Genomic DNA, 27465 nt, shown 5'->3' on the forward strand with positions numbered 1-27465 from the left:
ACCCTGTTGGCTACTTAATATTGAAATGGACTGCATTTGGGGTGTGCTGAGCTCCCTTGTAAATCTGCCTAAAAGGACCCAAAGGCACATCCCTGAATACTGCCCAGAGGCTTGGTGGATACCCAATACTAGTTGCACAGGCCTGAGTGGATGAGACATGCAGACTCAGTGAGTGCTTTCTGTCTCAATTTCTTCATAACAAGCAAACAGCACGCCACAAAATCAGGCACTTCCTTTTATTAGCTCTTAGAAGACTTCTGTTGGAACAGCTCATGGGTCCCAGGAATATTTGTTTACAATCTGGCGAGAAAAATACATGTACACATACACATGTATCTACGTCTGTTTTGTGGTGTCTCTGAGAAGCTGCTGCTTGCTCGGCAAGGGACTCAGAAGCGCTTCTGGAGGGCAGACTGGATGTTCTTCAGCAGGCCCCACTTCGCTCGGTTCTTCCCACGCCCGTCGGGTGTGACCACCTGAAACCAAAAGCAGAGAGCTCTGTACCAGCTTCAGGAAAAGCAGCCCTTCGGTGGAGTGCCAGGCACCTCAGGCAAAATCCCGAAGGCAGGTGCCATTGGCTCCATTTTACAGATGGGGCAGGCAGCTTTCCCAAAGCCCCACAGCTAATACTGGTAGGGTTACCAGTTGAGGTGGGGTTAAGATTCCCCAGGCAAGGTCTCACTTCCTTCAAGGCAATTTCTATGGAGAGTAATGTTTTCACAAAGCACAGCATTTCAATCTACCAAGCGTTAATCTTTCTGTTGTGCACAAAGCACCGTCTCTAGCCACCAAGCTTTAAACTTTCTGCTTGTATCCAAAAGGAAAGGGGGCAGGGGGAGATAGTATTAACACAAGTATGTTGTTTTACAGAACGTATTGCCAGTTTTAAGAAACGCAGGGCTGTGTGCAAGGTAAAGATTATATTGCATACATGCCTGTAGATTGCCCATTGTTGACTAGAGATGGCTTTGATAATAGGAATAACCCCAATGAAGGTAGTGTAAATAGGATAAGATACAGATACAGAGCGATTGAAGGCAATAAGGAAGGAGATGATGAGGGTCAGGATTTTAGCTCTCTGTAGTCAAGGTCTCTAAAGATAAAGACTGTGAGGATTGAAAGGGGTCTGTGAACAAGGGGCTCAGTAGAGAAAAAATGGAACTTGAGTGCAAAAGAAATTGAAACGATAGTTGTTGTCCTCCTTCTTCCAAGTATCCCCGACTAGATGGCTCTCTAAGTGATTTTTATCAGACTTCACACACACACCCACAAGGAGTAATAGGAAACAGGAAAAAGCACAAGCGCCTCAGGTTATTTTCTGATGCTAATGAAATATTTATTAAAGAACCAGGTAAAAACAATATAAGCAAAAAACTATAGATCGCATTCTGTAATGACCATTAATGAAATAATACCAAATAAAATATCACCTGACTAAAACCGAGTCTACTAAAAAATTAATGCATCACGATCACATACAGTTTATTCTATGAATGGATGTGGAGCTTAGCATTAGTAAAAGCAATCAATAACATTCACACCATTAATAACAGTCTCAAGGAGAAAAACCACATAATTACCTCAACAATACAAACAAGCTCATAAGATTCACTAATGTATGTACAAAATTTCCTAGTAAACTAGAAGTAGATGTTTTTTCTTAATTTAATAAAGATTATATACCATAGAAACTAAGTAAAAAATTGTATTCCAATGGAAAATTTCAGTATTAAGAATGAGAATGGTCTGCCATCGCTGCCATCATTTTAAGTAGTGCACAGGTCCCAGCAAAAGCTATAGAGAAACAGAAAATCTAGTCTCCAGGATTGGAAGGAAAGAGAAAAGGCTAGTATTATGTATAGACAATCGGGATACATCTGGAGAAAAGTAGCAGCAATGGATAGACTCTCCGAATAACAAAAAAGCTTCTAAAAATTGTTGCCCTCAAAGTTAACTTACAAACCCCAGGAGTTTTTATTCTGAACTGGCACTCCATTAGAACATATAATCAAATTTAAACTAATGTCTACAAAACCAAAATCTATTAATTATCTAATTTGAGCAAGAATACATAGCTTCTCTATAGAAAAACTTAAAAATCCTATAAAGCACATAAAAGATGCTATGATTAAACACTCAGGCATATATAAAAATATCAATTTTTTTCCAAATGAATATAGAGACTCAATGCCTTCCTAATAACATTCCAGCTTGAGCTGTATTTTTAGGAATTCAGTTTACTCAAACATTTGCATTTATATGCTTAGCAAATGAAACATGGAAAAGAAAAGTACAAGGCAGACTTGCCTTAGTGGTTTGTCCAGACAAAGCACAAAGCTGAGGTTAAAAGCAATAAATCAGCTATGGTATTGACATGGAGCAGCAAAATGGACCAACAACATGTAATACAGAGAGTTCAGAGGCATACTCCAAGATATACAGGCTTTCAATAAGCTCAAAGTGATACCCTGTTGTATATCAGTGGAGGCAAAGCTTTGGGAAAGAGTCTGAGGAAAACTGGCTCACTAGATGGCAGAAAAGTACGTCCCCACCCAGCACTATGCACAAAGTTGGACTCTGAATGGAGTCAGGAAACTTAGAATTTGAAAGATAAAACTCTACAGCTAATAAATTTGAAAGGTGAAACTCTAAAGTTAATAAAAGAATACGTAGAGGATTATGTTTGTGACCTAAGTCTAGGGAATAACATTTTAAGGAAATTTTTGAAAGGTTAATCCATAAGGAAGAAAAGTAATTGATTGATTTGATCACAGATGTCTGCTTTTTCATGAAGTACATTATGTACAAAGTGAATAAACTAGTGTCAGAATGAGAAAATATATTAATAATGTCTAAAACCATTCCTCAGACTATTTAAGGAATCCCTTCATGTGATCTACAGGAAGACCACAAAAGCAATAGAAAAAGGGACAAAGGTTATTTACAGAAGAGGAAATCTTCAAAATTAAGTCAGATGAAAATGAAATTTAAGACAATAAGGAGCTATCACCTTATGCCTCTTGGATCAGCAATCTGGATCATAGCAAAATATAGTTGGGGATTAGGATTAGAGGTTCCCTCAGCCAATCCAGTCAAATCAGAAAGGTACATACTTCATGACCCAGAGAGTTGACCTCTGGTCTACATCCCAGAAAATCCTCACACACCCATCCTGGACAGAAGCCCACAGATGTTGGGCGTACGGCAACATTACTGGAAACCACCCGTGTCCGTCCTGGCTAAGAAGACAGGCCAAATGCAGTTTACACTGCACATTGTGAAAGGTAAAAGAGCCTTAGGAATTAGGGGTTGCATGTTCAACAGGAATGGTAGACAGTACTTGGGGTAGGGGAGGGAGGTAAAAATAAAAATAAGAAAGAGTACCATTTGTTAAAAGTAATAACACATTTATAACAATAATATACATTAAGTAAGAACGTGAAAAAATGAAAAGCTACATTGATCAAAATAGTCCCGTAGGGGAAAATGGTCACAAAAAAACATAAATAACCAAGAAAAGGCTTATGCGTATGCAAATATTGATACTACACAAATATCAATACTATACAAATACTGATAATGGACTATAAACTAAGGTGTATGATTAAGTCAACCCTCTGTAATGATGTTTTTAAAAATAATAACAGGTCTAGTTTAAGCCTAAATTATGTTCTGGGCTCAAGGGTTCAAGCCTGATGGGAGGTCAGGTAGAGTTCTATTTGCATGATAGATCAAAGAGCTCTTTGGAGAAGAATTAATTCTAAGGAGAGAGAAAATGCAAACCATTTTATTTCACGCCAGAGCCCAGAGCCACTGTCAGTGTGTGGGTGGCAACAGAGGCAGGTTTAGCGTTGTTACTCTGACTGTAATCGTCACCAGCTGAGTGGCCAATCTCGACATTTCCTTGTGTATTTCCACCTAGGGTGATGGCCTGCAGTACAGAGATAGGGAAATCCAGATGGATGATTTCCTGAAACCAGCATAAGACCCAGAAAGGCAAGTTGTACTCTCTGGCTGGATTTTCAACAAGAGCATGGCTTGTGCAGGAAGGCACTGCAGAGACTAAGGTAGGGGGCTGGACTACGTCATGAGCACAGGAGAGATGCTGGTGAGGCCTCCCAGTGCAGGCTGACAAGGGATTTGAGGGCATGGCTATGGGTAAGGGTATCAGATTTCCAGATTATAGAGAAAGACCCAGAAAAGTACCAAGTGTTGTGCCTAAATATTTGCCCTCAAATCCCAAGTGACCTGAGACATCCAGGTTATAAATTGTGGATGGTGGAGTAATGTCTATCACTCTCCCAATATCCTAATTCCTAGAACCTGAACATCTATTACTTGGCAACAAACGGGAAATGTGTTTGCAGCTGGAACTGAGTTTGTTAGTCAGCTGACCTTAAAATGGGGAGATTAACCTGAATCACGCAGGTGAGCACAATGTAATTCTCTGGGTCTTTAAGAGTGGTACCGAGGATGAAAAGATTCAGAGAGGTGGCAGCCTGGGAAAGACTTTGCCCAGCGTGTCTGGGCTTAAAAGGGGGCAATGGACAACTTCTAGAAGCTCCAAAAAGACCAGGAAATAAATCCTTCCCTCTAGCCTAGAGAAGGGATGCATCTCTGTCGTCTCTTAGACTTTAGCCCAGTGAGGACCATCTGCTTGCTACTCAGGCCTCCAGACCTAAAAGATAGATTCTATTGCTTAAGCCACAGAGTGTGTGGCAATAGGAAACTAATATGCAGATGTGTTATGGGAAGACTCCATGGAAGTGGCCATTCTTTAGCTGAGATTTTAAAATCTGTAAAAGAGAGTTTGCCAAAGTTCAAGGGACTATTTCCAGAAGTGGGAGTAGTACACTGAGGGTTGGAGGAGGAGGAGCAGGAGCAAATAAGGCCAAAGCATTGTAGAACTTGCCTTAAAACATGCTAAAGGTGGTATTCCTTCAACATTACCCACCAGACCCATTCTTCATGGGGCTCCAGAGGGGTGTGCAGCCGGAACATGCCCCGTGGAGTGGGCAACGTGATCCAAGTGCACCACTTTTAATCCAATGTTCCTTTCAATGCGCCATCTTGCCTTTCAACAAATTAAAGTTCAGTTCTCAATGATGGTATCTTTGGTAACATTCTCCCAATAGGACTTGTCCCCATGTCCCCAGGGTTAAGCCCACATTTCCCCAGACTTAGTTGCATCTGATAGTAATACAAAAGGACAAAGAGTCTCTTCCTTGGATACCCAGGTCCCCACAGAACAATTTCATGTTACATGAAGCCAGATGTTTTCCCAATGGGGACAAAAAATCTCCTCCTTCCCTCGGAGTTAGGATGATCAGTGACTGTGACACCGAGTCAGTCTTCAATAAATGGGATCTTTAACACAAGGTAGAGTTGATTTCCATACTTCATTTCTTATACTCCAAATATAATCCCTTTAAAGATCAACAAGCTTCAGATCATGAAAATCAAATAGAAAAGATGTTATTTCACACACACCCCATTTCTTTTTCTTTTCTTTTACAAAAGTACACATGATGTAAATGGTGCAGTTTGGATAAGAAATTATTCTGCTGCCTCATTGCAACAATTTAAATGAAACCTTTCAGGAATACCTGCATAGAGCTGATGCCAAAGGAAAACTACTTCGATTTTATAGGAAAGAGCTGAAGTCATTTACTTTTATGAAGCTTTATAAATGTCATTCAAACACACCATCTTATTTTCATTTGCTACTGAAGCCTTTACTTATGCAAATCATGACAAATGTTAAGGAAACTAGTCTTTCCCCTGGAATGCTAATAGAATCACAAGAAGAGGAGGAAGAATTGCTTCTGAAGGGAAAATCTATATTGCAGCCCTGCAAGTCAGAAAAAAATGAAGTTTCCAGAAAACCTCATTAATTAGGGCTCTGCTCATTTAGAAATTGTGTTAAAAAGCAAAGGGATAGAAATGAGTTGCCTTTCTGTTCAGAGAGTGCAAATTAAGCGCATAAACACAATTCAGAAGGAATGCTATTTCCTGACTGGTTGTATAAAGCACTTCTTGGCTTTCAGGCATTGTATTGCATTTTATAATTATTCATTTTACTTATCAATTCATTTCTCCACTCTTTAATTTAGACACTCATCCTTAGATTCATTTGTTTGGTCGCGTTTTCACTCATGTCTTCTCTCAATAACCATTAAGAACCTGCTTTGTGCAAAGTGCTGAGTGAGCGTCCTGGAAGGAAGAAAGCGGAAATAGACGCGAGCTTTGTTCTCAAGGAGTTCCTAGTTTCAGAGGCATCACAAATCTACCGAGAGAAGCCTGAGAGGGACTGAGATGGCAGACAGATGACATATTTAGTCTCTCTAATCCGGTCCCTATTCCTTAAAAACTTAAGGACATAGTTTTTTTAAAATATTTTTTCCAAAAACTACTAATTGTACTACAAAATAGAAGATTATTTTCACGGAAAAGACACTTTTGATTAATTCCTAGAATGGCAGATGGAATTAGGTGAAAGAAAACCACACTCGCCTAAAGCACACGTAGGAAGATATGGCAGCATTCCCTGCTCGGAAGAGAATGGGATGAAGAAAGGGTCTCAAAGGTACCCAAAAAGGCTGTGAGGACACCGACAGGGGAGTTGATTGGGGCAAATCAGTAGGAGCAGATAGGCTGCTTTTCCCTCCCATTTTCTCCTCCCAGGAAGTGTGAGTGCTGAGCGCGATCAGGGGAGGCCTATGAACTCAGTACTGACAACCTGAGGGAGTAGGTAGCCCCTACTCTAGAAGACCTCCATTGGCCCAACCGCTAATATAAGCCCACCTCACACTACCTTACTTCCTTGTTTCCTTTATCACTAGAGGTAGCAACCAACTAGGCTCCTTTCCTCAAACATCTGACCAAAAAGAAAGAGAGAGAGTACAGCTAGGTAGACACCGGTGGGCATTGGAATCCTACAATTGCATACAAGTTGTGCCATGGCCATTCCCAAATGACAGGCAAGCCGAATCTAGGCGAGAGAAGCTTAAAGTCAGCACACAGTGCCTGGTGCAGATGGAGAGGGAAGCAGAGAGCAAAGATTGGAGGCAGGGAGGGAAGGAACAAAAGCCTCTGGTGGCTGTCCAGGTCCCTCAGGTAACAAACAGATGTGCTTCCTGGAAAGCCCTATGGATTTCCATTTTCTAAAAGTGAAACAAATGGGCTTGTCCTTTTTGCTTCTAAATAATCGCTAGTTAATCCATAATCTGTGATTCTAAAGAATCCGATCGTGATTTTACAGTAAGATAGCTCTGGACAGTCTTAATATTGTGTTTCCCTTTTCTCCTTTTATTATCACTAAACTTATGCTCACAAGTCCGTGGATTATAAAGATGAATTAGCCTTGCATCACTAAGAAGATAAGGATCCCTCGGTGTGTATTCCTTGATTTTCAGATACATAATGACTATATATAGGTGAGTGTATGTGTATATACATACATACGCATGGAAGTTCAAAAAGTTCATGGAAAACTCAAGTGTCATTTCCATGAACTTTTTGAAATGCCCTTGTGCTTTTTGCACACATGTATATGAGTGTCTAGATACACACATCTATAACGACACATGGCATTGGGTGAAGTTGCTGCACGAGACCTCTTAGAAGTGTTCGGAAGCAAGGGTCTACTTGGAGGACTCAGGTGCTCCTGCCCCGAGCCATAGTATTTTTATTTTTATATTTTGAGTTTTACTTTTAAAGTCATAGCATTTTAAATGGCCTCATATGCTAGTTAGCATTTTACATGGCCTCATATGCTTTCACATATGCATGTGAAAGTTGGGTGTGGATTAAGAAAGACTGGAGGTGAATTGATGCATTTGCATGAAGATGCTGGCAAAGAATGCGGAAAGTACCCTGCTCTGCCCAAAGACCAAATGAACCGATCTTGGAAGATGTGTACCCAGGGCGCTTCTTGGAGGCAAGGACGTTGTCTCGCGTCCTTGGGACATGTTGTCAGGAGAGACCAGTGCTGGGAGAAGGACTTACATCATGCTCAGTAGAATAGACGCGTGGTGAAAAAGAGGAAGGCTCTTGACAAGATGGGTGTAGGGGCAGTGAATTATTTAATGTGGCTCTTTTATAGCTAGAAGTCTAACTCTCACCAAAGAAAATTTCCCAGCATGGATCTGGCAAGAAGGTGGAGGAAGCTACTGAAAGAATTCCCCTGTGAGTAATTGTGACGAGGATTGACTGCAGTGCCATCCCACTAAATAGAAAACAAACTCTCTGAGAAGGGAGATGGGGCTCGTATTACCATGAAGAGCCAAGAGTGGAACTCGTCCTTGGCACTCGAGATACCTGTGCCGTGAGCCTCCTTGACTCAGAAGACAGCTATAACACCAGAGCAGCAACAGCAGCAGAACCAGAAGGCAGAGCATGGAACAGAGTGACCGCTTTCCAACCAACAGAGCACGTAAAGCTGAGTACTTTTGTGCAGGTGGCTGTCTTGAGGAGGGAGATACTTTGGGACACTTAATTGGGGAAGTTGGGCTTGTTCATCCATAAAAGTGGAACCGAAATGTAAAAAAAGAAAAGAAGAGAAAAAAAATGATTAGGGCAAAGAATGTTCAGATGTGCTTTATACAATTGATGTATATATATGTATGGATTGTGATAAGAGTTGTATAAGCCCCTAATAAAATGTTTTTTTTAAAAAAGTAGAACCGAGTGCCTTTGACCTGAAGCTTACTGGAGTGGGGTGCCTCTGGGCATTTGACCCAAGGAGCTGGGTTTGTTAATCTCCAGAGTTTGAGCTGAATGTTTGGGGGTTGAGGTTTACAGTGGAGTGGCCTGCCCCTTTGGGCATTTATTAGCAAACCTGAATGAACTTTGCACCATGTCCTGATAAACAACAAACGTGAGCATTTCTCACTAGTATTCAAGTAGTTAACTCCCTTAGCAAACCCTTCTTTATGAATTTTGTCTGTGAGTGCTGGGTAGCCATTGAAATCGCTATCAGATCTCAGGGAGGTAAAGGAGAGATCGTTACTGAAGACATCACAATGGGTTGACACACTAGCTGACCCAGTGGGCTCACACATAAGGACAGTTGCGAGGATGGTACAGGACTGGGTAGAGTTTTCTTTTGCTCTACGTGGGATCGCTTTGAGTTGAATCCAACTTGCTGGCACTTATATAGTAACATGTACGAGGGAACTTCATGGAAAAATTCATGGAAAAGTTCATAAAAATGGAGTTAAATGATAATGGAATTTTTTTCTTGAATTTTGTGAAGGCCGTATGTGCGTGTATGTGTGTGGTGTGGTGTATAAGTATATCCTTAATATTCCAGAAGGTATACGTGCATTGAAAATTATTATTTGAAATTCAAATGCAACTCTAAGGTAGTCTATAGATTTTTGCTGAATCTGACAACCCTATTATTGCCTTGAATCACCACTGTTAATAGCCCTCCCCCTCCATGTGTCCCTCTCACACCACAAAGCAGTTACACCTATTGTTCACTTATCAACATGGTTAGATTCCAAAGACCAGGTCATTGTGCAAAAATTGCCATAAGGCCAAAATGAAGGCAGACCACATCCGATTGCAAGATGGAGAGTAGCTACATCATTACACAATTGTAAAATATGCTGCCAGTTTATATCAATACATAATAGCTGCCAAATCACTGAAAACGGTGTCACAGCCAAGTTGACACACAGACAAGGTTACTCAAACCTCAGCATTCATTACTACCACATGCACACAATCATAGTCGGACAGCTTTTCCATTACTATTTGAGATGCAAAATGTCAGTTAAAAAGATATTTAAAAAGTTAATAGTAAGTATATTTGTTTATTAGACTATGAACTCCTGGAAGACATGGGTTATATTTCTTTTTTTCCCCCCAAATCTCTACATTTTAACACAATGTAGAGATTTTAAAAATAAAATGAACTAATAATTCTCAGGGTTCATTTGAAAAATCTGGGTGAGGTTAGCAGTCCTCTCTGTAGGATTAGAACATTTTTTGGGGGGCGGCTAGTGGGGGGCAATCTTGCAAAGTGTCCGTAACTTACAGCAAGTCTGTCTGAGAAATGATATGCACAGTACCTTGCAGATGTCACTCCACTGCCCAGGCCCGTTCTCATTGATGGCTCTAACTTTAAACAGATATTCAGTGTTGGGAGTCAAGTTATGCAGCTCCAGGTTCTGCTGCATGATGTCCCGAATCTGCCCACAGAGCTCTGTCTGCACATCATTAGAGGAGGTAGTGATGATTTCATAAAATTCCATCTCAAAAGAGTCCACATCTTCTGTTGGGCACGTCCAGTAAACCTGTGGAAGAAGTGAACATAGTGGGCTAGTACTTGTACATGACACTCAGCTTTTTAGCCCATAGAGGTTTACATTGTTGACTCCTTAAAGCTGCTAAGGACTTTGAATTAAATCATGTAGAGACTGTGTGTTGTATGAGGATTTATATGCTGCTATAATCAGTTTCAATATCAAAACAATGCTGCTGGGGGTTGTTACTGGCACATTAGCAGTAGCTACCATCTGGAGGCAGACTGACTATGCCCTGAGCTGCTAACCTCAAGTTCTGAGGTTTGAACCCGCCAGCTGCCGCAGGAGAGAAACGTGAGGTTGCTGTCTGCTCCCGTAAAGACTTGAAATTTCAGAAACTCAAAGGAGTAGTTTTACCCTGTTCTATATGAGTCAGCATCTACTCCACGGCAGTGAGCTTTGTGTTTGAGTCTGTTAAGTGTTTGCGTCTGTGTTGGACATTGCTTTTCCTACCTCATTTAATCTTCCCAAGCAGTTGAACTGTAGACCGTATTATCCCACTGTACTGCTGAGGCTCAACAAGGTCGCAGTTACTGAGTTAAAGTAGAGCCATAGGATACTAGATGCTGAAAAGTTGATCTATCCCAACCCTTCGCGTATGCATATATTTCATACAGAAGGAACTGTAATTGCAGAGAGGTAAAATGATTTATCTGATTAATGGAGAATATATGTTCACTATCAGAACATGGAATATCAACTCCTTGGAGAATACATATTAACAAATATTAATAAATTATCAGATTACTCCTGGTATATACATATTTTATAATAATTATAATTTCAAACAGATGTTTTATGTTTTTATTAACATTTTAATAAATTTATTTGTTGTTTTAAATCATAATTATTTCTACATATCTATGAATTTTATACATATACAGAATTAATTTATTACTTTTCTACATGCACATTTAACATTTTTATGGATTTACAAATCATATTTATAAAAATTGATTTATTTTTAAATTATTAAAACAAAATACCAATGTTGAAAAATATAGAAAAGTGTAAAGGAAAAATAACTATGACTATAATTCTACTTTTCAATGTTTAAGTCTTTATTATTTCTTCCCTATTTGGTACTATATGCATATGTACATATGTATGTATCTATGTGCTTATCTGTAATGTGACATCAGGATTGGCTCATTAATAAATAAGCTTCAATATGCAGATGATACAACCTGTTTGCTGAAAGCCAAGAAGAATTGAAGCACTAAGCACTCATTGATGATTAGTAAAGCCTAGAGTCTTCAATATGAACCACAACTCAATGTAAAGAAACAAAATGTTTTTAATCCTCACAAGTGGATGAGCAGACATGATAGCATGATAACCAGGGTAAACATTGTAGTGGTCAAGACTTTCATTTTACTTGGATTTACAACCAATGCTCATGAAAATAGGAGGAATTTATGTACACTGGGCAAATCTGCGGCATAAGACTTATTTGACATGTTAAAGAGAAAAGATATTGCTTTGAGTCCTAAGGTGCATGTACCCCAAACCATGGTGTTTTCATTTGTTTCATATGCTTATAAAAGCTGGCAGTGAATAAGGAAGACCACAGAGGAACTGATGCATTTGAACTATGGCATTGAGAAAGAAACTCAAAGTACCACGGATTGCCAGAAACACCAACACCTCTGTCTTGAAAGAATCACACCTGAATGCTCCTTGAAAGCAAGGTGTGTGAGCCTTCAGCTCACAGCCTTTGGTCATGTTGTTAGGAAAGACTAGGCCTGGGAATGGATACAATGCTCGTAGAAGGAGAGTGAGATCCTTGACCAAATGCACCAGTCCAGTGGCTGCAAGAACAGACTCTCGCATGACGAATGTGAGGAGGGTGCAGGGCCAACCAGTGGTTCATTCTGTTCATGTGAGTTGGAGCTCTCTTGATCATCGAACAGCAACAACATCCATCTACACACACACACACACACACACAATTTAGATTATACATGTTTTCCTTTGATCTCTTCCATGTTTTCTTCTTCAATTTTATATATTTCCCTGTATCATTTAAAAATGACAAAGTACCATCTTTAATAACTGCCACATAAATGGTGTAATCTTTCTATAGTTGAACATTTAGGTTGTTTCCAATTTTCCACTCTAATAAGTACTGCTACAATTAAAATTTTGGGGCATGAATCTTTAATTTTAAATCATTTCCTTGGAAGATTTTCCTAGAAATAAAATTACAAAGTTTAAAAAATCTATCTGGAAACTTTTTATTGCATATTGACAAAGTATAAGATTAATTTTGTATAAGGCATCCTAAAAAGGAGTGCTAACTTGCTCACTCCCTCATTCATTGCCATTGAATTGATGCTGACTCAAAGCAATACATTGGGCAGGCTAGAGCTGGCCCCATGAGTTTCTGAGACTGTAACGCACTACAGGAGTAAAAAGCCTCACATTTCTCCCACAGAGCACCTGGTGGTTTTGAATTGCTGAGCGATGCAATCAAAGACTTAATTTTTTTGTATTATTTTAGTACTATGATTCATGCATGAATTGCAAAATTTTGAAATAGAGATCAATAATATTTTGGCATAAAATCTCAGTTTGGTGGTAGGTTTAGGTGTCATCTCTTGTAAGCCAGGAAGCGCATAACGACCTGACAGAACTTTTCCATACAGGTCCATTGTGAGCTCATAGGTGACATGAAGTGCCTAGTTCCCAAGCTCAAGTGTAGGGCATACATCACCAGTCATTTCTTTGCAGAGCAAGATCCTGCCAACCTACGAAGGTTTGATATGGAGATGAGACCTAATGCCATGGACACTGACAGAACACCCTATATGTAAAGGGCAGGGAGACTGTGCTGTGTTCTAATAGCGCAGGCTTTCATAGTACCATGCAAAGAATGGTTGTGCTTGGTGCTAGTTACAGACCTGAAAACAGAGACTGTGAAGTCACCTGAGAAGGGAAGAGTGAGTTTTGTCTCTGCCCTTAATTTTCTTGATTTCATTCCCTTGATATTAAAATGTGGTGTGCAGATTTGGCAGCATTGGCAACACCTGGAAGCTTATTAGAAACTCAGAATGTGAGGCGCCCCTGAGACCTACTGAAACAGAATCTGTCTCTTAACAAGGTCCCCAGGTATGTATTAATCTTTGAGAAGCACTAAGTTAGACTTCAAAGATCCTGAAAGCCTCTGGGAGTATTCTCAGATTATGGCAACATAGAACAAGTCCTGCTACACAGGCTGACCTGGGAGGCCTCCCTGTAGGAAACCCCAAGAGAAAGTAAGCTGAGCTCTAATAAGATATCTCAAAACTCAAAACCAAACTCACTCCCATCAAGTCAATTCCCACTCATAGCCACGTTTGAGGACAGATTAGAAATGTTTCTTTGAGTTTCTTAGTGTGTGAATCTTTAAGAGAGCCGAAAGCCTCATTTTTCTCTAGCAGAGTGGCTGTTGGTATTGAACTGCTGACCTTGAGGTTATCAGCCCAATGTGTAACCCTCTATGGCCATCAGGTTAATCTCTTTTCCTCTCTAAATTTTAATAGGGTATTCTGTAAATAGTCCAATTTATGATGTGAAAAGTCACATTAAAGGAAAGGCCGTATGCCCACGTTAGGCCAACCGAGCTAAGGAGGAGTTATATATCCAGAGGCCAATGAGATGGCAGTCACAGAGACCTACAAGCAGTAGAGTTCAGCCTACCTCCATATAATCTCTCTTCTTCTCTAAATAGTTCCTTCAGCTATAACTAGCTCTGTCCTGCCATACTTCTGTCCTGTAATAATCATCTTTGAGACCTTGGATCTCAGATTGAAAGATAAAAAAGATAAGAGGTAGAATTCCACTGTGGACTATCCTTCCAAATGTTCCAACCCATGCAGAGTCTGGATATTTTCTTTAGGAAATGTAATAGCTTAGTTGATCGATAATGAAACCTGCATTTCTCATTCTAATTTTGGGGCTCTCTACAATTACAGGCTTTACTTTGGGTAAGTAGTAACTACTCTCTAAGTAGTCCTTTAAAATTACTTTGACTTCCCAAACTGGTTTCCTTTTAGGAAGAAAAGCTTCTTGTTGCCTTTTGGGCAAGGCTGGGCTTTCAGACATACTTCTGATTATTAGTTAAATAAATGGACTGCTTAGTTTAACTTGATCTTGGGCTACTTATGATTTCAGGAATTTATCCCTTTTGAATGAATTGACTCCAGGGAAACAGATTTGAATAATCAAGCCTCAGGGTTGAAAGAAGCAAGAACATTTCCCAAGCACCCACTTGCATCGCACCCCACAATGCCTTTTTTACCTTAGCTGCTCTTGGATATACCAAAGTCTGGTAGATAACAAGTGGGCCTGGCGTCTTCGTAGAGCCATCATTGAATGAGTACCAGTTGTGGACGCTGCTGCTGTTCTGCACGGGCTGGCTTTCTGGGGCTGCACTCCAGTAGGTATACAGGCCGTCGACAGGTTTAGCGGGGGCAGCAGACTGGGCTCGCCCATAGGCCTCCAGCCCACCCTTGTTCTTCTCACAGAAGTTGTTGAGGGATATTAAGGAGGAGCTCCGCTGGTATATCTGCTGGTTGGCTAAACTGTGGGTGCTGAAGGTAACCTTCCTAGTAATCATCATTTCTGAATGCACAGGGTAGGGGATGTGCAGGGAGTCCCCCGAGGAGCACACCTTCTTGGGTCCTGAGGGAAAGAGCTCATGGATGGCGCTGGAGAGCTCCGCAAAGTCCAAGGGCAGGCAGTGCAAGGAGTGCAGCCGCAGCTGGGGGTCAGGCCTGTAGGTGCTCTGGATGCCATCTTCAATCTGGTCCACCAGGATCTTGGCAGACTGCAAGAATGCCACTTGGCTGGTCTCCTTCAGCGCCTCCTTAGAGTAGGCAATGAGGCCGTCCATTTCATTCACTTTCATGCTTGTGACATACACATACTTCTCAATCTCTTTCTGCCTGGACACTTCCAGGTTTTCTATCTGTTCCATGATGATTTTCTCTTTCTCCTGAAGAATGCTGCGCAGTTTGAGGAATCCATTTCTGATCTCCTTTCGCTTTAACTCTTTGTCAGCTTTAAAGCTGTTTTTTAAAATGTTGAATTCCATGAGGTCATTATCAATTTCATATCGAACTGCAAAATAACCAAGACAGTTATTTCAGTTAAAGGTTTTTCTCTTGAAAAATAAATACCAAAGCCAATAGTCAGGAAGAGAAAATTGCCTTGGGCTCCAAGGTTGTGAATGGAGAGAGAGAGAGAGAGAGAGAGAGAGAGAGAGAGAAGGAACCATAACCCAAACCAAACAAAACCTACTGCCCTCAAGTCAATTCTGACTCCTAATAACCTTGAGGGACATAATAGAGCTGCCTCTTTGGGTGTTTGAGGCTGTAAAATGTTCCAGTAACAGGTAATCTCATCTTTCTCCCACAGGGTAGCTATGGGCTCAAAACTGGTGAGAGTGGAATTTGCATCTACAAGAGGTTTATAAAATAAATCAGGCTTTTCTCAGGAGATCATTTCCTTCTTTCTTCTCTTACTAGCTCCCTTAGTTATAATCAGTTAAGATTTTTTGTTTTACAAACTCCTATCTTATGTTAGTAATCTCTAAGGCCTTGAGGTTCAGGATAGAATTTCAAGGCCATCCTTGATAATAATTTTCACCTTATTTCAATTAATTTTCAAGTTTGACTTAAAAAGAAGTGATGTTACAAAGTGGTTGGCATTCTTATCCCTGTATGAAAGTTAACATTTTTCAAAATAGAACACCCAAACCCAAATCAATGAAAATTAGTATGTCTAATGATGACTTCTAAATGCTACCTTGTGTAACAAAATGCAATTACATACAGTGATTTGTGAGTAGATGACGGGGTGGTTTCACATTAGGGTGTGACTAGAAAAGTCAGCAATTCAATACCATCATCCACCCTGAGGAACAAAGACAGGACTTCCTACACCCATAAGGAGTTATGGTCTTGGATACTCAGAGGGGCAGTTCTGCCTTATCCTATAGGGTTGCTGTGAGTCAGCATCAAATCAGTGGCAGTGAGTTTGGTTGGATTTTTGTGAGTAGATGCAGGAGGAGACATGTAGGCTGAATGGGTATGAAAGGGAGAGTTGGAGTATATTTAAAAATAGAGATAATATGGCAGATTACTTTTTACATGGGTACCTTTGCTGCAAATATATCTATGAATGTGGTGGGGTGTACAAGGGGCAAAATTATTAAAATATCTTAAACATAGCTTTGAGGGAATGAGTTCCTAGACCTGGGGATACCAAGGTGAATTTGTATAAAACAGTTCACAAATAAAGTTTTCTCTAAATCCTACTTTTGTGAGTAGTGGATGGAATCTTTAAAGCTCTTAAGTGGCTATCGAATGTGCAACTACTTGTCTGTCCCTGTCCAGAGGAAAGAAGACTGAAAAAATTAGAAGAAGAATTGAAACAATTAGCCCAATGGACTGATGGACCGTGAAACCAGAAGAATAAGAAGATGTCCAGCTACAATTACCAAATGCTCCAAAAGAGATCCTGGGTAGAATGGTTAAAAAAAAATGTTGAACAAAACTCAAAATAAAAAAGACAGACTTACTAGTTGAATTGAGACAGGCAGAACTGTTGAAACTCTGATCATTAGTTACTCTTTGAGGTATGGAAATGAACTTACCCCAAAGGCTCAATTTTCAGCCAAACAATAGACAGGTCAATAAGGGAAGCAATAATACCAGTGAGGTACGCACGTCTAAAAATAACCAACACTTTGAGATGAAACAGGCATCATTTATGTAAGGGCAAATCTCAGAAGGGGTTAGGAAAGAAGGAAGGATGGAAAGGGAAACACAAAAAGGAATGAGTGTTGTTACATTGTGGGGATGCAATGAATTAGAGGAAGTAAAATGTGCGTGAATAAGAAATAAAGTGGTCAATGTCACAAAAGGACCCTTGGAAATAAAAATGGCAACAACAGAAGGAAGAACTGTACTCCAACAAATTTAAAACTCTGAAGAAATGGATAAATTTTTAAAAATCGTTTTACTGGGGGCCCGTGCAGACTTTATCACAATCCATACTTACAGAAATGGATAAATTTTTAGAAACACATTACCTTCCTAAACTTACATAGACTTAGGAGAAATTTTGAAAATGCCCTTTAAGAACAGAAGAAATTAATCAGAGGAGCTAAAAATCTCCACAATGTAAACGTCTGGCCCCAGTAGGCTTCACTGATGAAATCTATGAAACATTCGAAAGCTGCCACAGATTCTACTCAAATTATGTCAGATTATAGGAAAAGATGAAATCCTCTTGAATTAATTTTATGATGTGAGCATAACTCTAATACCAAAGCCAAGCAAAAATACCGTTTAAAATTAGAAACCAATACTCCTTATGATCATAGGCACAAAAACCTTCCACAAAATACTACCTAGTAGAATCCAACAGCATGTTAATAAACATATATCATGATCAAGTGGGATTAATACCAGATATGTAAGGATGATTCAACATTTGGCAACCAACATAATCCACCACATGAGTAAAATAAAAGAACCTATGATCATATCAATCAATGCAGAAAAGACATTTAACAAAATCAAGTACTTATTACTGATAAAATAAAGACATGTGCATATGCAAACACTTATAGATGAGGATGGGGAAATAGATCTATGTGCATATATTTATAGGGTTAGTATTAAGATAGCAGAGGGACATTGGACTCCCCACTCAAGTACTCCCTCAATGCAAGAATATTTTCATCTATTAAATTGGCATTCTATGATGCTCACCTTCCTGACACAACCACTGAAGAAAAAGTGGGTGAGCAACTAAATATGGTGAAGAAAACTGATGGGGCCCGGCTATCAAAGGAGATAGCATCTGGGGTCTTAAAGGCTTGAAGGTAAACAAGCAGTCATCTGGCTCAGAAGCAATAAAGCCCACATGGAAGAAGCACACCAGCCTGTGTGACCACGAGGTGCTGAAAGGATCAGTTATCAGGCATCAAAGAACAAAAAAACATATCATTTTGTGCTCACCTCCCTGATAGGACTGCTGAAGACAAATGAGTGCATAAGCAAATGTGGTGAAGAAAACTGATGGTGCCCGGCTATCAAAAGATATAGCATTTGGGGTCTTAAAAACTTGAAGGTAAATAAGCGGCCATCTAGCTCAGAAGCCACAAAGCCCACATGGAAGAAGCACACCAGCCTGTGTGATCATGAGGTGTCAAGGGATCAGGTATCAGGCATCATCAGAACAAAAGGTCTTACCATAGTGAATGAGCGGGGGAGTGCGAGTGGAGACCCAGAGCCTATTTGTAGGAGATTGTATATCCCCTACAGAAGGGTCTTGGGGAGGAGACGAGACAGTCAGGGTGCAATGTAGCAACGATGAAAAATACAACTTTCCTCTAGTTCCTAAATGCTTCCTCCCCCACTGCCCACTGTAATGATCCGAATCCTACCTTGCAAGTCTGACTAGACCAGAGGATGTAGACTTGTACAGATAGGAACTGGAAACACAGGGAATCCAGGGCAGATGATCCCCTCAAGACCAGTGGTGTGAGTGGGGATACTGGGAGGGCATAGGAAGGGTGGGTTGGAAAGGGGGAACCTATTTCAAGGATCAAAATGTGACCTCCTCCCTGGGGGACATAGAACTGAAAAGTGGGTGAAGGGAAATGTGGGACAGAGCAAGATATGACAAAATAATAATTTATAAATGATCAAGGGTTCATGAGGGAGGAGGGAGTGGGGAGGGAGGGGAAAAATGGGGACCTGATGCCAGGGCTTGAGTGGAGAGCAAATGTTTTGAGAATGATGAGGGCAAGGAATGTACAAATGAGCTTTAAACAATTGCTGTATGTATGGATTGTGATAGGAATTGTATGAGCCCCTAATAAAATGTTTTTTAAAAATCCTTAGCAAAATAAGATTAGAAGAGAAAATCCTCTACATAATTAAGGGTAAGTATTCAAAACCAATGACCAATGTTACTCAATGGAGAGAAAGTGAAAGCATTCTTATGTATCTTGATGGGGTAGTGGGTTATGAGTTGGGCTGCTAACTGCCAGGCTCACAATTCAAAATTATCAGTCTTTCTATGGAACAAAGATGAGGATTTCTGCTTTTCTAAAGAGTTTTAATGGCAGAAATCCAAAGAAGGAAGTTCTACTGTGTTCTATAGGGCCATTAGGAGTCAGAATTGGCTCCTCACGTACCTACCAACAGAAATGCACTTGCCTTCTCCAAGATTTGTATACTCACCTCCCCTCATCTTGACTTGAAATTTTCATTAGATTCGCTTATTACTCTGGTAGGAGTGTCTGTTGGATTGCCATTCTTTGGAATGGGCCTAAATATAGATGTATTTTACACAGTTGCCTAGGTAGCTGTCTTCTAAATTTCTTGGTGTCAAAGAATGGACACCTTCAATAGCACATCCATTTATTAAATCTTTTCTGTTGATTTCTGTCCATATCTAGAGCCAGCAGCTCCCCTGGAGAAAGACTGGCCTTTCCATTACTGTAAATAGTTACAGTCTCAGAGACCCACAGGGAGTTTCAATGAGTCAGCATTGACTCAATGCCAGTGAGTATTATTTACTAAGCACATATCATGGACCCAAACCAACTCTTGGGCAGAGTCTATTTTAACTCATAACATCCCTAAAGGACAGAGGAGAACTGCCTCCAAGGTTTTCTAGGCTATAATCATTTAAAAATTTGAACAGTGTTCTTGACATTGACCTTCACATATCATACAGTTCAATAGTTTAAACATATTTAAATGAGTTGTACAATCATCACTATAAGAAATGTTGAACATTTTATTTTTTGTACTTATTGTTCCCCATTTCTCCCCAATCTCCCTTCCCATTCCTCCAAGAAATTATCAATAGCTGGATTAATAAATCCAGTTAGTCTCTATACAGCTATACCTATCCCAGATTTCATATAAAGAAAAATATACAACCACCAAAAAAACAACCAATGCAATAACAAAATAAGACATGGAAAAATCTCAGTTGAAAATAGAAAATAATAACGACTAGAAAATATTTAAAATAGGTCAAAAGAGAGAACAAATGATAAGGTGTTACATTTTAATGTAATTATATATGTATTCATACACTTTCCAATGCACTCTGATAATAAGACTTTCACTGTCAACGATAGCCTTCTGAAAACTGGGTGTTCATAATTTAAGCTCTAATACTTTTCCCTCCTTTGGCCTTGAATTTTATTATTTACAATCCTGGTGAGCTGGTGACATAGCTCTCACCTCACTTAGACAGCTGCTTGTTTGAAGATAACTCTTTAAGACCCAGATGCTATACTTTCCGATAGTCTGATACCAGCTGCTTTCTTTACTGTACATTGTGATAGCATCCCTCTCTTCAGTGATCTCTTCATGAGGGCAATTATTGAGTGAGGCCACATTCTAAGAACTCATTGTTTAGGACTTCCAGCAAGATGGCGACTGAGTAACACATACCAGAGGGACTCAACAGAAATCAGTGCACAAGAGTCACTACGTGGGAAATTCCACACTGACGGGTTGCAGGAGGAGCATCATAAAGATAAGTCGGCACAGGCCCACTAGGTTTTAAGGAGCTGGGGTCTTTTAGCTTACCACTGTGGAGGCCAGCTAGGGTTCAACCTTAGTTCCACCACTGTCTTAGCTCCACTACCGGGGTCCTTTGGAGCCGGCCCAGAGACTTTAACTCAATACGAGCACAGCTTGCCACTGCTCGGAGCAGGGTTTAACCCCTCTAGCCCCATGTTCAGGGATCTGGACTCAGCTATATAACTACTTTTGTTTCCCTCTTTCCCCCCCTCCCCCAGTCTCAGTAGACTCAGATCGGTGGGGGGGGTGTTTTTAAAAATTTTTTCTCTTTTCTCTCACATGCTACTGCTGACCTCCTGACCACTCCCCTTAACCTAGGGCATTTATGCCTCCCACCACCCAGCTGGTGGAGCTCACCCTCTGCAGCATAACATGAGGCTGGGGAAAGCACCCTCACCTTCCTCTGGGAGAATTCCCACCCACCTAAAAAGAAAAGATTTGTATGAGGAAAACTGCAGAACACTATTAAAAGAAACCAAGAGTGACCTCAACAAATGGGAGAATTTCCCATGCTCGTGGAAGACTCTATAAAGTCAAGATGTCAGTTCTGCCCAAGGTACCATATAAGTTTAATTCTATCCCGATACAAATACCATCCTCTTTCTTCAAAGAATTGAAGAAAAACTGATTACTACATATGGAGAGGGAAGAAGCCCAGAATTAGCAGAGAACTCCTCAAGAAGAAGGACAGAGTAGGAGGAATTCCTTTACCTGGCTTTACCACATATTATATAGCCACAGGGATCAAAACAACATGGTATTGGTGTAAGACAGACACTCAGACCAATGGAAAAGAACTGAAACCCCAGAAATGAAATCATCAACATGCAGACAACTGATCTTTCATAAGGGCCCAGAAAATAGCCAATGGGAAGCAGATGCCCTCTTCAACAAGTGGTGCTGGACAAAATGGATGTCTACCAGCAGAAAAATGAAGCAAGACCCTTATCTCACTCCATCCACAAGAATAAACTCAAGGTGGATCACAGCCCTCGAGGTAAAACCCCAAACTATTAGGGCCATCAATGAGGGAATTGGGTGAAACCTGAGAACTTTGGGGCAGGGAATACATAGACTATCAGCAATATGGAAGGTCACAAATACAGAGGAGGCACAAATTGACAAGAGGGATATACTGACTATAAAACACCTGTGTACATCAAAAGAATTCACCAGGAGAGTGATTCGAGAGCCCAAGGACTGGAAAACATCTTTAGCAATGACACATCAGACAAAGGCCCTGTTACTAGAATCTACAATACTCTGCTAGCTTCCAAAAAGAAAAAAAACAAAAAAACGAATTGGCCACTGAGGAGGTGGGCAGAGGTCCTGAACAGGAGTTTCACAAGGGCAGACATCCGAATGGCCAATAAACATGTGAGAAAATGTTCCCGATCATTAGCCATAAGAGAAATGCAAATTAAAACAACAATGAGATACTACCTAACACCTCAAACAATCATAAAGCAACAAGTGTTGGAGGGGCTGTGCTGAGACAGGAACTCTCATCTGCTGCTGGTGGACCTGTAGGTATGTAGAGACACTATGGAAATCGATTTGGCGATATCTAAAACACATGGAAATTGAGCTACCAGGCGACCCAGCAATCCCCCTACTGGGCATATACCCAGAAGAGGCAAGAAACAAACCACGGTCAGACATCTGTGCTCCAGTGTTTATGGTGACACAGTTCACAATTGCAAGGAGTTGGAAACAACCCAAATTTCCATCAACAGATGAATGGATTTTAAAACTGTGGTACATACATACAATGTGGTACATACAAACGCATCACTTAAAAAGCAGTGACGAACGCATGAAGCACATCGCCGCATGGCAAAAACTGGAGGAAGTTATGATAAGCGAAGTAAGTCAAGCACAAAAGGACAAGTACAACATGAGTCTGCTGAGGTAAGCTTAAAAATACAAAAGGGACATTGGTAAAAAGGTACTTTATACATACTTTCCTGGGGTGAGGTCCAGGTAGTATGGCAGGGGCCAGACCATATCCAGGGATACATGTGGTAGCCAACTAGAAAGTAGGAGGATAAAAAGGAAAAAAGAAAAAAAGAGACATGGGTAGTGGGGAAACAGGGCAGTAACCCATCCAAGGGGAATGTACTGTTTATATCTCCACAGGGAAAGAGGGACCAGACTTCAACCTAGTGCTCCAAGAAGTGAATGCAACATACTGGCATGAGGCAGGGAACCAAAAGAGAGGTCTGAGGGGCCAGCCCCAGTCCCGACTACATGGACAGTGCCCCCTACCCCGCAGAAGAATTCACTTCAGAGGACAGCACTGAAGTTACAGCTCAGGGAGAGAGACATGTCTGATCAGAGCACATGGGAACAAATGAAGGGGGAGGAAGAGAGAGTGGAGCGCATACTGGCCCACCAAGCCCTGAAGATGATATTCCTGCTCAGAGCAGCCAAGGCACAGAGAGCACCATAGGGCCGTCCTCAATATGAGACATGATGTCCCTCATTGACCAATAGCACTATGGGGGACAACACTGGAGACACAGTCTGACCCCACCAAACAGACAAAACACTAAAGGCATGCAAAAGAACAGCAAGGGGAGCAGAGCATTGAAGTCCCCGGGGAATATAAAAAATACACTTTGGGCTCAGGGCGTGGCACTTCATCAGACTTGACCAAAAACACCCTTAAAGGTCAACAAACAGACCTTGAATAATTTATAGGCTTTTCTTTTTTCTTTTTGTCATTGGATTTTTTGTTGTTGTTTTGCTTTCTTTAGTTGTCTTGTTTTGTTCTGTCTTCTTTTTTTGTGTATATATTATTATCTCTGCAGGTCTATCTTGATAAGATAGGTGGAATAAACAATCTGGAGGAGAAAAAAATGGACCAATAGTTCTGGGGGCACTTGGGAGAGAGGGAGGCAGAGGGAAAGGAAGTGGGTGTTAAGCCCAGGGGCAAAGGAACAACAAGTGATCTAAAATCAATGGCTAGGAGGGTGTAGGAGGTTGGCAGGGTTTGATCAAGGACAATGTACCCAAAAGGGATTACTGAAACCCAAATGAAGGCGGAACATGATTGTAGGACAAGAGGAAAGTAAAAGAAAATAGAGGAAAGAACTAGGAGGCAATGGACATTTATAGAGGTCTAAATACAGGTATGTACATATGCAAATATATGTATGACGATGGAGAAATATATCTATGTACATATATTTATAAGTTCAGTATTATGGGAGCAGATGGATATTGGGCCTCTACTCAAGTACCCCCTCAACACAAGAACACTTGTTCTATTAAACTGACATTCCATGATGCTCACCTTTCTGACATCACTGAAGACAAAAATGGGTGCATAAACAAATGTGGTGAAGAAAGCTGATGGTGCCTAGCTATTAAAAGATATAACGCCTGGGGTCTTAAAGGGTTGAAGATAAACAAGTGACCATCTAGCTGAGAAGCAACAAAGCCCACATGGGAAAAGCATACCAGCCTGTGTGATCACGAGGTGTCAGTGGGATCAGGTATCAGGCATCAAAGAACAAGAAAATCATATCATTGTGAATTAGAGGGCATGTGGAGTGGGGACCGAATCCCATCTATAAAGATATGCAGCTGTGCTAAACCCAAGGGGGCAGCGACACTCTATCCTATAGCAACACTGTGAGTCAGAATCAACCCGTGGGCTTGGGATATGTGTGCATGATCTATATTGAGATTTGGCCACTGGTTAGAACAGAGTAGTTAGACAATGGAATGTTATGGAGCCAACACTGACATCAGAGTGAGGGAGACTGGGTTGGGAATTTGCCAGTTTCCATCACAACAACACTCCACAGCAATGGTCACGGGCAACTGTCGGAAATACCGCGGGCAGGCTTACAGAGGAGCACTCCGGGCTCTTTCCAAAGGTTCTTGTTCTCTCCTTGCTAAGTTCATTTACTTAGTTGTTTGCAACTTTTGGAGAAAATTGTGGGGGGAAACTGAACATTCATATACTTCCTAACATAGACTTAATCCACCACCACCATCACCACCCGCCGCTCCCCATCCCCCAACACCCTGTGCTCCTCCACAAATTGTAAAATAATGAAATCCAACGTTAGGGACACCTTGGACAGGCTTATAGAACACAGTCTTAGGGCTTAAACCCTTTACTCTCAGAGGGGAAAACTAGTTTAGAGGACACACTAGTTTAGTTTCGATAGTCGGGTTTTGAGCCGGTATTCTCTACCACATACTGCACATAGAATAACCAACTGGATACTCAAAATAACCCATTGGGGCAATACTACCCTTACCCCCATTTTACATGGGAGAAAACCCAGGCCCAGATAGGTTAAGCATCTAGTGGCACTTGTCAAGCCGTGGACCTGCAGGCAGCTTTGAGCTGAGCTCAGTGTTTCCCAATTCTTAGGAAGCTCCACAAACGCTGTCGGCAAACAGTCTGCCCCACCCCATTTCCCCCATCCGTGCCTGGATGCGGTGTTGTAAGGTGGTGGGGAGAGGAGCCAAGGGGCCCAGACCTGCTTTGAACTTGGCGATGGCACTAAAGAGCGCAGCGGCCCTCTCGGAGCAGGCATCGATCAGGCTGACGGTGTCGTGGCCGTTGTGTAAGGCAGTCTTGCAGAAGTAGCAGAGCAGCTCGTTGTCGTTGCGGCAGTACTCGATGATGCGGCTGGATGGGTGGTGGATGCAGATCTTCTCGTCCTGGTCTTCCACGCTGGTGTCCACGAAGATGTGGTCCTGCATGGCCGCGTCCGAATGGAAGGTCTTTAGGCATTCGTTGCACAGGTTGAGGCGGCAGGTGAGGCAGCGTTTGTGGGCGATGCGCCGGGTGCGGCAGACTTGGCATTGGATGGGTCCGCTGGACCGGTCGAAACGCCACTTAAGGTAGCCGTGCTCCTGCATGTAGCGCTTAGTGAGGCGCCCGCGCAGGTAGTTCTCGGGAAGCTGCATCTTGTTGCTGTAGGGCATGCAGTGCGAGCGGTTGCACATGGGGCAGATCAGGATGAAGAAGTTCTCGGTGACCTCCGCCGTCTTCTGCAGCTGCCGCAGGCATTTCTCACACAGGCAATGGTTGCAGGGCAGCATGAAGGAGTGCAGGCGCAGCCGGTTGCACATGGGGCAGGTGAGATGGTCGACCAGGTGGCTTTTTCCTGGCACCTGTTTCACAAGGTCGGTCTGGGAATCGCTGCTCCCAAAGTGCAAGGCGGTCTTAGAACTGGAAGTGGAAGCAAACACAGGGTGTCAGGAGACAGGCCCAAGAGCTCTCTCTCCGTTCCTTGAACTCTGAAAGGCCTTCCAGGTCACTGACCAGCAGTCCAGGGTGATGGTGATTGGATTAAAACACATCTCTACCATCTGATAGCCCGTGACTCTAGATAAGTTAGTTAACCCCTCTCTGTGTATTTTCATGACAAAATGAAATTCACTACAAAATGGAATTCTAGTCATAGGTGGAAGGATTGAGGGCAGCTCAAATTGTGTTCCAGGGGCTGTACTTAATACTTATCCCAATTATATCCAACTACAAGCGTGCTGGTTTTGGTTTTTGCCTAGAGAATATGGAGATTATGAGGGTCCTTGCACATACAGAGAGTGGGGTAGAGAAAGGGACTTTCTGGGACATCAGGCAGTCATGGTACCCATAGACAGGCCTTAGGCATAGAGGTGACCCATGGAAGTTAAGACTTGCTCAATTAATGATGAAGTCATCAAGAATTCAGAGGAGGAGGAGGAGGAAGAGCCATTTATACCAAGCAAACCTTTGTACTCACTACATCATGGCAAACATTGCTTTCCATTCTATGACACATTCTTCTAAAGTTTAGGGCATGGACTCTAGGTTTGAATCCTGTCATTGCATCTTACTAGTTGAGTTATTTCAGGATGTGCGGCTTCTCAAAGCCTTAGTTTCAGCGTGGCTATACTGGAGATGCCACGCCTAGGTGCATGCTAACGTTCTTAAGCACTCAGTAATACCAACTATTGTGCACAGAGGAGGCAACCATGGGTCAGTAGAGCATGACACTCATTCACACAGTGAGTACAGCTTAGACCTGAGACTAGGGTCTCAAGTAATTAAGATACACTTCATTACTATAAATGGTTGGCCCATTTCTTGGACCCAGAGGGCACCTGGCCTGCCCTATAGTCTCTGTAACTGGCACAGGGCCCCTGGTTGTCCTGAGCCAATGTGATCCCATATTCAAGAAGGCTGGCACTTACGAGGTGCGGATGCTCTTGAGGCGGCCCCTCTTGAACGTGATGGTGGCATTGCGGCAGCAGCGGCTCTCATAGTAGTGGCACATAAGGTTGCTGGTGGTTGTGCAGCAGCATTTGCAGTTGGGGTCGTTGGCCCAAGAGCAGCAGCACCAGTGGCAGTTGGGGTTCTCGGCGCAGGTGCAGTGGCAGCATTGGCAGTTCCGCTCATCTTTGTAGGGGCAAGGGAAGCAGGTGCAGTTCCTCTCCGAGGTGAAGAGGAACTTGCAGCACAGACAGGAGCATAGTCGAGGACAACATCTCTGCCATGTACAACATGGAGAGCAAACACACATAGCAGTCTCCAT

The 27465-nt window shown here is 41.7% G+C and overlaps 1 protein-coding gene across 1 annotated transcript; it reads right to left on the bottom strand.

The window, feature by feature from the left end:
- Nucleotides 1–389: 389 nt before the first annotated feature.
- On the bottom strand, nucleotides 390–27465 carry TRIM42 (tripartite motif containing 42). Its single transcript, XM_075548836.1, has 5 exons — nucleotides 27125–27465; nucleotides 25420–26117; nucleotides 14596–15416; nucleotides 10080–10304; nucleotides 390–476 (listed from the first exon to the last, which is right to left on the bottom strand). Exons 1-5 carry the CDS (start codon nucleotides 27463–27465, stop codon nucleotides 390–392), a joined length of 2172 nt encoding a protein of 723 aa, XP_075404951.1.

This window comes from Tenrec ecaudatus, chromosome 4 (genome assembly GCF_050624435.1).
Source record: "Tenrec ecaudatus isolate mTenEca1 chromosome 4, mTenEca1.hap1, whole genome shotgun sequence".
NCBI classification, from domain to species: domain Eukaryota; kingdom Metazoa; phylum Chordata; class Mammalia; order Afrosoricida; family Tenrecidae; genus Tenrec; species Tenrec ecaudatus.